Raw genomic sequence first — 13,710 nt, forward strand, 5'->3', positions numbered from 1 at the left:
ATGATATCAGACACGATTACAATTTTGGGGGCTTGATGATTCCCATGATCTTTTTAATGTAGTTTTCCAAATCCTCTCGAAATCAGCAGACACTAGGAATGAATGGAGTGGGTGGGGAGGTGCATTCTGGTATTGGTATAGATCATATGGAACCAGCTGATGGATCAGATGAGCCATGGCGAGACATCACCCAAGGTGGATGTGGTGGATTTGGTGGGCTCATGGGAGGCAGCCACTTCAAGCAAGGGGAATTTCGCGTGGTCAACAATGGACAAAGACGGGATGTTTGGGGTCCCCCCTCCCCCCTAATTTACTAAATTGTACTTACTTACGCGCGTGGTACGTAGTATTGAGTATGCATAAGGCAGTCTGAGACAGCATTGTACTTACCACCGTACACATGAGCGCGTAGCCAATGCTTCTGTTTTGGTTTTGGTAATACGTACTCACTCCTGCATATCTATCTTTATAAATCGTCGTATATACGTCATAAAAACATACAAAACAACATTAAAATTAATTTTTTCTGTATTGTAGTAAGAAATCCTCCTCGTATGAATCCTTCCACATGGAGATATTCAAATATCAAGCCGTCAACAGTACCCAAGGGGCCTTTGAGCGATTTATGCTATCAGTTGAACAAATTTTTAATAAATAATTTAGCCCCAATATTTTTTCTGATTTATGATTTTTCTCGTTTTTAACTTTCGAATGCTCAACGAATCGGGGAAACGCAGCTGGGAACGCTGAGCTACGTATTTTAAGGTGGCGTCGTGGTTCGGCGCAGGGGCGAAAGTTGATGAACCATGCACGACACTCGAAACTAACTAATAGCAAGTGTAACTCTGTAACTAGGTCTAGAGTGTGATATTTACATAAACCAGATAGACCCGTGGGAGGACAATGTGCTACTTTGTTCTGTTTATACTCGAGTGTGGTACTTCTCTCTCCATACTGTTAATTATACAGTGCCGGGTACCCACTCTTACATAAGCCTATTTGTTTATGTCACGACGCGTCTCGCCCCCGCCACTAAACCCATTTAGGCAATCGAGGATCAACAACGCGGCGCGTTCTTACTTCATCTCCATTTATCCTCTTCCAATCTACATATCGTCCTCTCTAGGGAAGCCACACTCTAACATTCCTCTCCCGTTCCCTCGGTTTCTTTCACTTCGCCCATCTCGAAAATTCTTCCCCGATCTCGCTCGATCACAGCCACATTCTTCGCGCCCTCGACTTCGCTTATCCTCCTTCCCCCGCGCGTGGGCTGATCGGATCACCACGATTCGCTAAACGAGGGGGATCTACCCCTTACACTACCCGTTCTTCTTTGAAACACTGGGAGAAAGAATCCTGCCTTCAACATTTGCCGCCGCTCAGTCTTTTGCCTCGAGGTTCATAGACATCAGTTGCGTGGCTCAGCAGCTGGATGTCCGTGTGTTCAGTCTGAAACATTCCAGCGCATATCTATTTGTTGCACGATTAAAAGACAACAAAAAACATTAATCAATAATAATAATCATAATCGCGGAGGATCATTTTCGCGACGCGCCTTGTTTGCGATTCCCCCGCGCGTGCTCGGAGGCAGAAGCCCACCGAATTCCTTGACTCTCGCAATGCGTGGATGAATGGCCCGCCTGCCCTTTCCCACCCTCGATTTCAAGGTTTGCTTCTTTTGTTCTGCCGCTGTGCCTACTCAGCATTCCAGTGGTCAAGAAGGTTGCGTGCCTAGTTCTACTGCGCACTCTTTTTCCTTGACTCACTCCCCCTCGCCCAAGTTCTCGTGTTATTGCCCCTCCCGTCGCGTCGCGAGCGCCGAGGAGGGTTCTGGTTTTTCTACTCATTGATTAGACTCTTGTGGTATCAACGTTTTCGACAAGTCAACCCGAATTCGATCGGAGTTCTAGTGTGATTGAGACGGAGCAGAGAGGGGGAAAGCAAAGATCGCCATAGTTTTTGCCCGGGTCAGCTCTCATTCTAGGATTCTTGTTCGGCACGTTCAACACAACATTCCCCATCATGGTTGCAACCTTTTCGCCGCACCGGGACTCCGGTGGTACCCTTCATCTATCATCACATTCGGGTATTCATCACGTTGATGCTAGCTCTGCGATCCGTCAACTTCGACGGTCTTTGTCGCGTTCGCCTTCCAAGAGTTCCAACTTTTTTCTCAACCCTCGCTCTCAGTCACCATCTAAAACTACAGCTCCATACGTGTCGTCCCCTCTGTCGCCCTCGAGGCGATCTCACAACAACTTTGTGCTCTTCCCATCAACTCAACAATCTCCTTTGGCCACGCCATATCCGCCCAGTGCAAAGATTACGCGACCGGCCATGCGACGACGAACTTCACCTCGTAGCCCCGCCAAGCGCGCTTTGACCGTGTCAACAGACGGGGGCAACACCACTCCAGCTCAACCCATAGTTATGCATCAAGGTGAAGAGAATGCCTTGACGCTTGATGATCTAGCTGGCCCGCCCGAGAGCACAACTCCCGAAGGCTCTTGTTTACTCGGCGTGCCATCCGCTGGGCAAAGTGAGACTCCACTCGCGGTTCGCTCTACGCTTTCTCGTATCGAAAAGCGGCGCAGTGGAAATTTCGGCTCCTTCGCAACAGTCAGTCCTCTCAAACGAAGTGACGGCATAATGAATCTAGATCAGGCGTCTCGAGGGAGCCCCTCAGCAAAGCGACGGAGTGTGCATACACCGAACTTCTCAACGGATTTCAGTATCTTCGATAACAACGATAGTAGCGCGCCTGCAAGCCCCTCTATTAATGAAATTCCAAGTCACCCAGTTCCAATGCACCCATTGAGTCCATTTGCAACCATCCCAAAGCGCTCGTCATCTCTCAGGCGATCCACCTTGCAGCAACGGCAAAGTGAGCGCCCATTGTTTGGGCGGCCCAGGGCCAGCGGTGACAATGAAGCGCCACCTGGTACACCCTTGGTCGTTCGTCCGCGCATGTCATTTGATAGTGGCCTGTTTGAGGCTGGACAAGAAAATCTCTTCTCTCCTCGCCCAACCCCAGCGAGCTCTCTCTTCTCTCCCTATCCAGCCCCAGCAAATTCTCTCTTCTCACCAAATCCAACGCCAGCGAGTCCTCTCTTCTCGCCCAATCCTCCACCTGCTGCTGCTCCGACTGCTACTCAGCCTCCTCGGCCTTCCGCTCATCCTCTGTCTCGAACGATCACCCAGTCATCTTCTGGCTCGAGCCTTGAAGACTCGCCAACTCACGAGCCTGTCCACAAGCCCGAAAGAGCGCGACCTGTCTTCAACTTTTCCAAATCTCTTCCGGCAGGTGCTACGCGACCTGCGCCTATACGTCGTGTAACACGGGAAGAATCAGGCTCTGGAGATTCGTTCGCAACGCCTGACAACTTCAAGCTAGTCAAGCCTCTCCCAGCTGCGTTTATGTCAACCGGCCTGATTTCCAAGAAAAATCGCAACGCTGAAGAGGCTTCCGGCTTCAACAAGAATATGCCCGACACTCCATGCAAAAGACCAGTCAATCTATTTGCTTCCGGGCTCAATACATCCTTGGATAAGCCACGTCCATTCGCAGAAATGGAAACTGCGTCTCAATCCCCATTCAATCCTCCTCCATCCACCGTTCGACCCAAGCCTGGCCCTTTCGCCCGCGGGATGGGTATATTTGGGAATACCTTCAATCGCCCGGCACCATCTCGTCGGGGCAGCTTCGTGAGCATTGATGGTGATGATTTACAAGCCCAATCGCCATCGTCACGCCATGACAGTCAGCCACTGACAGACTCCGATTTCCCCCCGACTCCCACTAAACAAACTTTCCTCCCCTCTCGCACCTATCCCCCGTCAACCACACAAATCGAACCCCTGGAACGCCTCACAAAGTCAAGGGCTTCCAACAGTCCAACACCCTTGCGTGACAGATTTATGGAGGCTATTCCCCATACACCTCGCGATCAGTTCTTCCCGCCAGACCCGAGTGGTCTGTCAATCTCTGTGCCCAGTGACTCTCAGTCTCTCCAACCTGATTATGGTAGTCAGGATATGCCTGCCACACCGACTGGACCACGCGATTCCTTGCTGTCCAGCAAACAGCCTAGCTTACAGCTCAGTGGATTCCACACGCCTGACGTGGACCCTAGTTTGACTACACGATTCGATAAAGTTGAACTCATTGGCACTGGTGAATTCTCTCAAGTTTACAGAGTCGCTCAACCTCATGATGCCTCTTTCCCTTCGATGTTCTCTCTTTCCTCAAGTGGGCCCAAATCGCCAACTGCTTTGCCGCATCAAGTATGGGCTGTCAAAAAGAGCAAACAGCCCTACCTGGGGCTCAAGGATCGTGAGCGCCGCATCAGGGAGGTCGACATACTCAAAACTTTGGTCAGCTGTGATCATGTTGTTTCTTTCATGGACAGCTGGGAAAACAATGGCCACTTGTACATTCAAACCGAATTTTGTGAAGAAGGAAGCTTGGATGTTTTTCTGGCCCAAGCTGGCCTTAAGGCCCGCCTTGATGACTTCCGCATTTGGAAAATTCTTCTTGAAATGACTCTAGGATTGAAGCAGATTCATGATGAAGGCTTTATCCATCTTGACTTGAAGCCTGCCAACATTCTAGTCACCTTTGAAGGTGTTTTGAAGATTGGAGATTTCGGCATGGCTACCCGCTGGCCAGCAGAGGATGGTATTGAGGGCGAGGGTGACCGAGAGTATATTGGTCCCGAAATCCTCATGGGTCGGTTCGATAAACCTGCCGATATCTTCTCGTTGGGTTTGATTATCTTTGAGATCGCTGGCAATGTGGAGCTTCCTGATAATGGAGTTTCCTGGCAGAAGCTCCGCAATGGTGACATGAGCGATGTGCCAAGTCTAACTTGGAGCTCTGAGACCAGCATTTTCCGCGATGCAACTGGAAATCCAATTGGTGGCAGTTCTTCATTTGAGGAGCTGTGCACTTCTGACTTGGGTGACGATTATTTCGGCGATGATTTCCTCACCACTCGCAAATTGAATTCTCCCCAGCCCGCTCAAGGTCAAATCTCCCGCAGCGGAGAGCTGATCGATCCGCCAGACTTCATGGTTGACGCTCACCATGCTCAGGCATTGGATAAGATTGTCCGCTGGATGATTTCCCCTGAGCCGCTTGATCGACCTACAGCCGATGATGTTTTGAGCACTTATGGTGTACAATTCGTGAACCAGCGTCGCCGTGCCGGAGCCACCGTGTTCGAGGGCAACTGGGGCCCTGCCGACGAGATCTTGGCTGAAGATGCCGAAATGATCGACGTGTAATCTATTTCCTCACCACACCACACCTTTTGCATATATGGAGGGTGTTTTGAGCTTTTCATGACCAATTTCCTTTGTCTAATTTCCTTTTTTCTGACGATGACTCGACTCTCCCATCACTTTCTCGAGCGCTCTCTTTTTTCACGCCTTCCTAACGACCGTTCTTTCTTTTTCCTGCTTTACCAACACCTCAAGCCTCTTGAATCCAGAATCTCCTTCCGGTGAACCTTTTGGTCCCATAGAAGCGTTCTTGTGACCCATCAGTCTGTCTTTCGTTTTCTTGTCTCCCTCGTTCTTCCTTTCATTACTCATGACTTGGTGGAGTTTGCAAAAGAGACCATACCCCTGGAGTTTCAGCGTGGCGTTCCCTCGTTCCTACGGCGTTTTGCTGTGTTATTTTCTTTTTTTTTCTTCCTTTGTATTCATCTGCCTAGCATTATCCTTGCCCGAAATGTACCATCAAACCGCGCAACAGGGTGTTCTTATGAGATGGCCCTTGGGTTGCGTCTCCGGAACTGTTATCCTGGCGTCTTCTCTATTCGATTTTTTTTCTTTTTCTATGGGACATGATATCTTTTATGGATGTTTGGAGTGTTGACCGGTTGGCAACGAGGGCATGGTGATCTAGCCTTGGGCTACATCTTGGGCGTTTTCATTGCTTGGCGAGGGTTTTTTAGCATTTGTGCTCTTGTCCTATTTTTCTCTTGACATCTTGCTTGATGATGAATGATTGTCCACCATGGTCTCTGTTAGATTAGCGAAAATCTGCTTCTGTACTTCGGACTCCTTTGGATTCATTGTGGTACCTAGAAATCCATCCTTTCCACAGGTTCGTGACCATCTACATTCAAAAATTATCGCGTAGACGTATATGGATACATCGTACACAAGTTTTTATAGCCATGTCCATTCTTCTATATATCTCATTCCAATGTTCTGTCTATCTTCGATTTAATTTATTAAGTGCTCGTTAATTTGTATGGGTCACGGTGTTGAGGCCGCCTATGTACAGCACGATAGTATATCCAGGTATAGTAGGTATGTAGGCAGTGCTCCTGTACTACAGTCACCCCGATAAATAATCCCACTCCAGGCCTTATAATATAATATTATAGTATAATAATAGTATACATCCCAGAGCTTAGGTATAATATTATCTAAGTCTCTAGAATTACCTTAACAAAAGTCTTACTAGAGACAACTAGACAGATGTTTGGAAAAACTTTTAGAAAGATGTATAGTGTAATATGATGTTCAACGTGTATTCAAAACCCACTTCGAGGTGATAGTAGTTAGCAGTAGCACCGATTGCCACTGCGGCGCTGGACTGGAGTCTTGGCATTCGACCTCCGAGCTCCGCAAATCTCCAACTTCTAATTTCGACTATCACCATCCTCACTTATTTCGCCTGCCAACTAGGCTCTAATCTATTTTCAAAACACACTTAACGGGGCGTCATGTGCCACATCATCTAAAATCGCTCCTTTTTCCTCCATCACCTGACAAATATCGAGGTTAAAAACCACCCTCATCACCCACACAAGGACCCGTACGCATCATGGACAACAAGACTTTCGTGTCGGATTCCTTGATCCGCCTCACAGGCGCGTCAGATCCGATCGCTGTAGACTTTGTACTCGCCGAGGCTAGCTCAGCAAAGTCTGTCTCCTCCCTTCAAGGCAAATTGATTTCATTCCTTGATGGCAGCCCCGATGAAATTGGCGCATTTTGCGGACAGCTCTTCTCTCGCGTAGGCAAAGCACCTACCCCCAGCAGCTCAGCGGCCCCCGGCTCCACGAACAAACCATCTACAAAAAAGAAATATAGTATGGTGGATATGGGCGAGGACCTGCAACCGGAACCGACATTGGGCCCTGTAAATGTGGAAGCAGAGCGCGACCGACGAAGACGCCGAGACCGAGAAAGAGATTCAGACCGAGATAGAGGCCAAAATAGCAAGGATTCAGAGGCTCAAAGTCGTTGGGAGAAAGATGATACCCGAAAGCGCGACCGCAGCCGTGACGCCGAGAGCCGCGATCGGCCGCGATCGAAGAAGTTGCGCAAGAAGGATGCCGACGATTTCGATGACCGGTGGGGCGATGAGGATATCCCAGAAGATGAGATCTACTCCGACGCAGGCCAGGACGACTTTGCCGAATCACCCTCGAAGCGCACGAGACTTGAAGATGGATCTGCTTCTCCCCGCTCCGCATCCCCAGCCGAAGACATTGATCCCCAGACTAAAGAAGAACTCGATCGCCAACGCGACCTACGAGAGAGAGACGAATTTGCGAAACGATTGGCCAACAAAGATGATAGTCGCTCTAAGAAGATCGTGGAGGATCGGACTCGCGACGGTGAAGCTGCACGGCGCCGAGAACTAGCCGACAATGCCGATGCCCGGGCGCAAGTAATGCCTGATTTGCGACTTCGCTCCCGCCAAGAATATTTGAAAAAGCGTGAAACGGAACGATTGGCATTATTGCGGCGCCAAGTTGCGGAAGAAGCTGCTGAAATACGCGAGAATCCGAATCTGACTCGTCGCGAGAAGGAGGAATTCGCACGCAACAGAGAGGTCCTGCGGATTGCCGAGGAGCGATTACGAATTGACGACCACCGCGATGGCTATATGATGCCGGATGATTATATTACGGAGAAAGGAAAGATCGATCGCAGAAAGAAAGAGGATGCTCTATATAAGCGCTACGTGGAACGCGACGAGGCCGGACAAGAGAAGTTTGTTACAGAGCACGAAGAGTGGGAGCTGGAACAATCCGCCAAAGCCAAAGCTCAGATCAACAAAGCCGAGTTTGTCGATGAGGGTGATTATGAATATGTCTTCGACGATTCCCAGCAGATTAATTTTGTCATGGACGCCAAGCTCGAGGGCACCCAGAAGCCATTGACCCAGGAGCAACGCCGCTTTCAGGAGCAGGTGAATGTGGCGGAGAAGAAAGCTGCAACAATGGAGGAGACTCGAAAAAGTTTGCCTATTTACCAGTTTCGCGATCAAATCATTCAAGCTGTACACGATCATCAAGTTCTCATCATTGTTGGTGAGACTGGTTCTGGAAAGACAACACAGATTCCCCAGTATCTTCATGAGGCTGGCTTCACTAAGGGCGGCTTGAAGGTCGGTTGCACGCAGCCACGTCGAGTGGCTGCAATGAGTGTAGCAGCTCGTGTAGCAGAGGAAATGGGCACCAAGATTGGAAACGAGGTTGGCTACGCTATCCGTTTTGAGGACAACACAAGCGACAAGACCATCCTCAAATACATGACAGATGGTATGCTCCTTCGAGAATTGCTGACTGAGCCTGACCTTGGTCAATACTCAGCACTGATGATCGATGAAGCCCACGAGCGAACGGTGCCAACTGATATTGCATGTGGTCTTCTTAAAGATATCGCTAAAGCCCGACCAGATCTCAAACTTCTGATCTCTTCTGCAACAATGGACGCACAGAAGTTCCAGAAATATTTCGATGATGCGCCAATTTTCAATATTCCTGGTCGAAGGTATCCCGTTGATGTTCACTATACATCTCAGCCAGAAGCAAATTACCTAGCAGCAGCCATCACTACCGTCTTTCAAATCCATGTTACGCAAGGTGCTGGCGATATTTTGGTGTTTTTGACTGGACAAGAAGAGATTGAAGCTGCCGAACAGAGTCTTCAAGAAACAGCTCGAAAATTGGGGAGTAAAATACCAGAAATGATTATTTGTCCTATCTACGCCAATTTGCCATCTGACTTGCAGTCTAAGATTTTCGAGCCTACGCCGCCCAAGGCGCGTAAAGTGGTTCTGGCTACTAATATTGCCGAAACAAGTCTGACCATTGATGGAATTGTGTACGTGATCGACCCCGGCTTTGTCAAAGAAAATGTGTTCAACCCACGGACGGGCATGGAGAGTCTAGTAGTCACACCGTGCTCTCGAGCTTCCGCTAATCAGCGAGCTGGTCGTGCTGGTCGAGTTGGCCCAGGAAAATGCTTCCGACTTTACACAAAATGGGCATACTACAATGAACTGGAGGAAAACACTACACCCGAGATTCAGCGCACGAACCTAAATGGTGTGATTCTTATGCTGAAATCTTTGGGTATTGATCAACTCCTGGACTTTGACTTCATGGACCCCCCGCCAGCAGAGACGATCATTCGAGCCCTGGAGCAATTATATGCCCTGGGAGCTCTCAACGATCGTGGAGATTTGACCAAGGTCGGTCGACAGATGGCCGAGTTCCCAACAGACCCGATGTTGGCGAAGGCGATCCTGGCGGCAGGTCAATATGGCTGCGTGGAGGAGGTCCTTTCAATTGTGTCAATGTTGAGCGAGGCCAGCGCACTGTTCTTCCGACCGAAGGACAAGAAGATTCATGCAGATAGTGCGCGCAACCGGTTCACCGTTAAGGACGGTGGCGATCATCTCACACTGCTCAATATCTGGAATCAATGGGTCGACTCCGATTTTAGTGTCGTTTGGGCCAAGGAGAATTTCCTGCAGCAACGTAGTCTCACTCGGGCGCGCGATGTCCGCGACCAGCTTGCCAAGCTATGCGACCGTGTAGAGGTGTCTGTCAGCACTTGTGGTGCCAGTAACTTCATGCCGATCCAAAAGGCCATTACATCTGGATTCTTCCCCAATGCTGCACGTCTCCAGCGTGGAGGAGATAGCTACCGCACGATTAAGAACGGCCAATCGGTGTATCTGCATCCATCCAGTACACTGTTTGAAGTCAACCCACGTTGGGTCATCTACTTTGAGCTGGTGCTTACTAGCAAGGAATACATGCGCAGTAATATGCCTCTGCAGGCTGAATGGCTGGTGGAAGTTGCGCCACACTATTATAAGAAGAAGGACCTTGAGTCACTTGGATTGGACCGTAAAGTACCCAAGGGCACTGGGGCTACAGGAGAGAAGAGTCGGACATGATGTGATTCAATGTTGTTCATAGTTACAATTTTGTGTTGAATTACGCCTATTGAATGTAAAATATGATGAAAGATATTCAAACCAACATATGGAGCAGTGGTCAAATCTATACTTCATAGTCTAGTTATAGTTACAGCGACACAGTACATACATTACTATACTATACACTCTGTAGTAGAAGAGACGTCCAGATGTTCCAACCTCGGTTTCTTCGGTCGCCTTCTGGACCAATCGGAGAGCAGCTATTTGTGATGCTCGTGACCGCGGTAAATGGCTAACCTCGGCCCCGCATTGCCCCATTCATTCTACTCCAGTTCAATGTGGCTTGTCCAGATCCTCCAACATTGAACAGACGTTCCCTAAATAACGTCACCTTTGATCCTTTTCTCTCTTCCCTCTCTTACCAACGTATTCCATATCACATACTCGTGGAAATATCACTATGTCGCAAACATTTACCCCAGCCGATGTCGCCGCCCACAACACCGCGGACAAGGGCCTGTACATCATTGTCGACAATGCCGTGTACGATGTGACCCAGTTCGTGGATGAGCACCCTGGAGGCGCCAAGATTCTGAAGCGCGTAGCGGGCAAGGATGCATCCAAGCAGTTTTGGAAGGTATGTCAATTTGCTTATTCTTCTTCATCAATATCGATTGCTTCGACGCACTCCTTGGTGAAGCAAAGCTAACTCCCTTCTCTCCACTAGTACCACAACGAGTCCGTGCTGAAGAAGTACTCGCCCAAGCTGAAGATCGGCGACGTGAAGGAGGCTCCTAAGCTGTGATCACAGATCGAAAAGAAGAGAACCAGAGAGATGTGTTCCTTACCCTACACGATCGGAGTATCTCCGCCGGGATGAGATCAGACTACAACCATGGAGGATGTCAATTGTCAGGATCTAATAGACTTGGGATCTTTGAATGTATGCAGCGATAGCGAAGAAACCTCATTTCGAATGTTTATACCCGCGTATCTTTTTGTGATATACTACATTTTTGCTTGCTTCTTTCATCCAAGAGTTTTATTGCCTTCGTATCCCAAACGTGATATAATTACCACAGTGGATTCCTTCTCTCTTATGATCACGTAAGATACATAATAGATTTCCATAACAGGAATTTCCAGCAAATTATAAGAAATGATAAATTAAACCGCCGAGGGATTTGAGAGCAGATCTATTGTGGGGGCATCTCGGTGTTATTCTAGATCTCATTGGTTAAACACTACATATCACTGGGGTTAGGAAATAAGCCATGAGACCTTTACCAAACTCCGTATAGTTGAACTATGGACGACGGTGGGTATGAAGTATATCCTCGGCGTTTAATGAATTCTAATTGGCAGTGATCCTTAGAAGAAAGTTATCTTGAATGGAGTTATGTGTTATGTGCGGCGATGAACGATATTTAAGTCGCCAACATCCCCTGCTTCAAGTTGTAAGCTATCTTTTCTTTTCATTCCCAAACATGAGAACCAGAAATTATCTGAAAATATTAATATGGCCCAATTTGAAGCAGATGCTTATGGTGAAGAAGTCTGTAAAGTCCTCTCTTCGCAGATCAAGGACAGCAAAGGTATTCACCGGGTTTCTAAAGACGAAACTTCAAGATAAGCAACTGACGCAATGCAGTTTTGGTCACCGGTGTGACTCCAGGCAGTATTGGAGGTGAAGCAGTGATCCAAATCTCATGCCGTGCACCAGCATTGCTTGTTCTCGCAGGTCGGAATAGCCAGGCACTTCAAGAACTAGACCGAACAATCAAGCTGGAAACCCCTAATGTCCAGACAAGACTTCTTGTTATCGACCTGAGCTCTCAGGAGAGTGTTCACAAAGCCGCTGTAGAGGTCAAATCTTACCCTGAAACACTAGATATTTTGATCAACAGCGCAAGGGTAATGGCATCACTTTTCTCTCTCACAAAAGACGGACTCGAGCTGCAATTTGGAACAAACCACATAGGTCATTTTCTCTTTACAAATTTGGTGCTGGAAGAGATCTTACGACGGGGAGCTTCCGGCACTCGCGTGGCCAATGTGAGCAGCTTAGGGCACAAGAGAGAACCTATCCGGTTTGATGATTATAAATTCGAGGTGTGCTTCCCTAAACATATCGACTCTTGTCTGTTTATTGATCTAATAACTAAACCAACAATCTAAACAGGAGGGCAAAGTCTATGACAAGTGGCAAGCATACGGTCAAAGCAAGACTGCTAACATGTTTTACTCTGTATCATTGGCAGAGAGGCTTGGAGATAAGGGAGTAGAAGCATTCAGTCTTTATCCCGGGCGAATTGTCACCCGACTAGTCAAATATTTGACGAACGAGGATTGGCTCAACTCTAGTTTGTCATCTATTCAGTGCTCGACTAGTTATATTTTAACAGACTTACTAACGCATTAAACCCAGGATGGAGGCATCCCGATGGGACTCTCAACAACGACCCAAAGTTCAACTGGACGACGCAGAGTCAGGGTGCCGCCAAGTTGATCGTAGCAGCATACGAACCAAAAATGTCCGGTGGGTTATTTTGGAACAACAATGTGAGACCAATGGTTATCGGTATTGACAAGATACACAGACAATAATGGATCTTATCTGGCCTGTAATGCAGTGAGAAATGACGAGGCGGCAGATTATGCCCTTGATCCTCAAAATGCAGAGAAGCTGTGGATTCTTAGCGAAGATCTTGTGGATCAGAAATTTTTCAAATAGGCCTGATAGCTCTTGAATCGGGCTTTAATCGAGTATAGAAATACTGTCTTGAGCTAAAAGAGAGAGAACACAGCAAGGTAGAAAACTTTCTTATCTTTGGTAAATTTATGTTCAGTGATGTAATGAAGAACACGATTATTAGTATGCCTCTAATGCCATATTATCATAAGGCTTTCGCATCTCGCGTGGGAGATAGATTCTATGTGCAGCCGGAAGACTCGCCGATGCTATTATCGAAGTTCCCAGCCCGTTTCCAGTGTTAAAACCAGCCTGACACTGGGTTATATGAGCAACATAGAGACGAAAAATGGCATCCGTTTCCTTCATCTTTTGTTGAAAGTCGCCATAATTCTCCAAAGAACTTCGTTGTGTAAGGGAATATAGTGCCTCAAACATAGAATCATAGACTACCACCATCCCTAGCCAATAAATCAACAATAGGGGCATCCTAGAAATGTTTGGGAAGTTAATAACCGCCTGCTGCCGGCGTGGATCGCCTTGAGCCATAAAAAGTGGTTGATCATTTTGACATTGAAGTTGGCAGTACCATGTAAGAAGTTTAGTTTCGTAACTGGTCGCGGCTGTTAACATACGCTTGGCAGCTGTCAGGCCCAAGCTTCCGTTTTGTATGTTTTTTGATAGCCATAGAATGATATAGCTGCTTGGAGGATTAGTTCAAGAAGCTGGTCAAACATGTTCGAAGACCCAGTCCGAAAGTAAGGGCTTGGGGGGGGCTGAGAGAGTCCGTATTACAAATGCGAAGAAACTACACATA

The 13,710-nt window shown here is 47.8% G+C and overlaps 5 protein-coding genes across 5 annotated transcripts; 4 read left to right on the top strand and 1 right to left on the bottom strand.

Moving 5' to 3' along the window:
• Window positions 1–164: 164 nt before the first annotated feature.
• N7478_002631 (uncharacterized protein) lies at window positions 165–458 on the bottom strand (the record flags this gene model as incomplete). The annotated part of the gene is made up of 3 exons (XM_056918845.1): window positions 165–305; window positions 391–421; window positions 451–458. 3 exons carry the CDS (start codon window positions 456–458, stop codon window positions 165–167), a joined length of 180 nt encoding a protein of 59 aa, XP_056782003.1.
• A 1,564-nt stretch (window positions 459–2,022) lies between these two features.
• Window positions 2,023–5,286, top strand: N7478_002632 (tyrosine protein kinase SWE1; the record flags this gene model as incomplete). The annotated part of the gene is made up of 1 exon (XM_056918846.1): window positions 2,023–5,286. One exon carries the CDS (start codon window positions 2,023–2,025, stop codon window positions 5,284–5,286), a length of 3,264 nt encoding a protein of 1,087 aa, XP_056782004.1.
• A 1,555-nt stretch (window positions 5,287–6,841) lies between these two features.
• N7478_002633 (putative mRNA splicing factor RNA helicase (Cdc28)) lies at window positions 6,842–10,219 on the top strand (the record flags this gene model as incomplete). Its single annotated transcript, XM_056918847.1, has 1 exon — window positions 6,842–10,219. The coding sequence occupies one exon, from the start codon at window positions 6,842–6,844 to the stop codon at window positions 10,217–10,219; it is 3,378 nt and encodes a 1,125-aa protein (XP_056782005.1).
• A 442-nt stretch (window positions 10,220–10,661) lies between these two features.
• Window positions 10,662–11,006, top strand: N7478_002634 (cytochrome b5-like heme/steroid binding domain-containing protein; the record flags this gene model as incomplete). The annotated part of the gene is made up of 2 exons (XM_056918848.1): window positions 10,662–10,838; window positions 10,929–11,006. 2 exons carry the CDS (start codon window positions 10,662–10,664, stop codon window positions 11,004–11,006), a joined length of 255 nt encoding a protein of 84 aa, XP_056782006.1.
• A 714-nt stretch (window positions 11,007–11,720) lies between these two features.
• N7478_002635 (short-chain dehydrogenase) lies at window positions 11,721–12,935 on the top strand (the record flags this gene model as incomplete). Its single annotated transcript, XM_056918849.1, has 5 exons — window positions 11,721–11,796; window positions 11,853–12,313; window positions 12,384–12,564; window positions 12,630–12,740; window positions 12,802–12,935. The coding sequence occupies 5 exons, from the start codon at window positions 11,721–11,723 to the stop codon at window positions 12,933–12,935; spliced, it is 963 nt and encodes a 320-aa protein (XP_056782007.1).
• Window positions 12,936–13,710: the final 775 nt, after the last annotated feature.

This window comes from Penicillium angulare (genome assembly GCF_028827245.1).
Source record: "Penicillium angulare strain IBT 27051 chromosome Unknown utg000003l_segment0_segment0, whole genome shotgun sequence".
Lineage (NCBI taxonomy): Eukaryota > Fungi > Ascomycota > Eurotiomycetes > Eurotiales > Aspergillaceae > Penicillium > Penicillium angulare.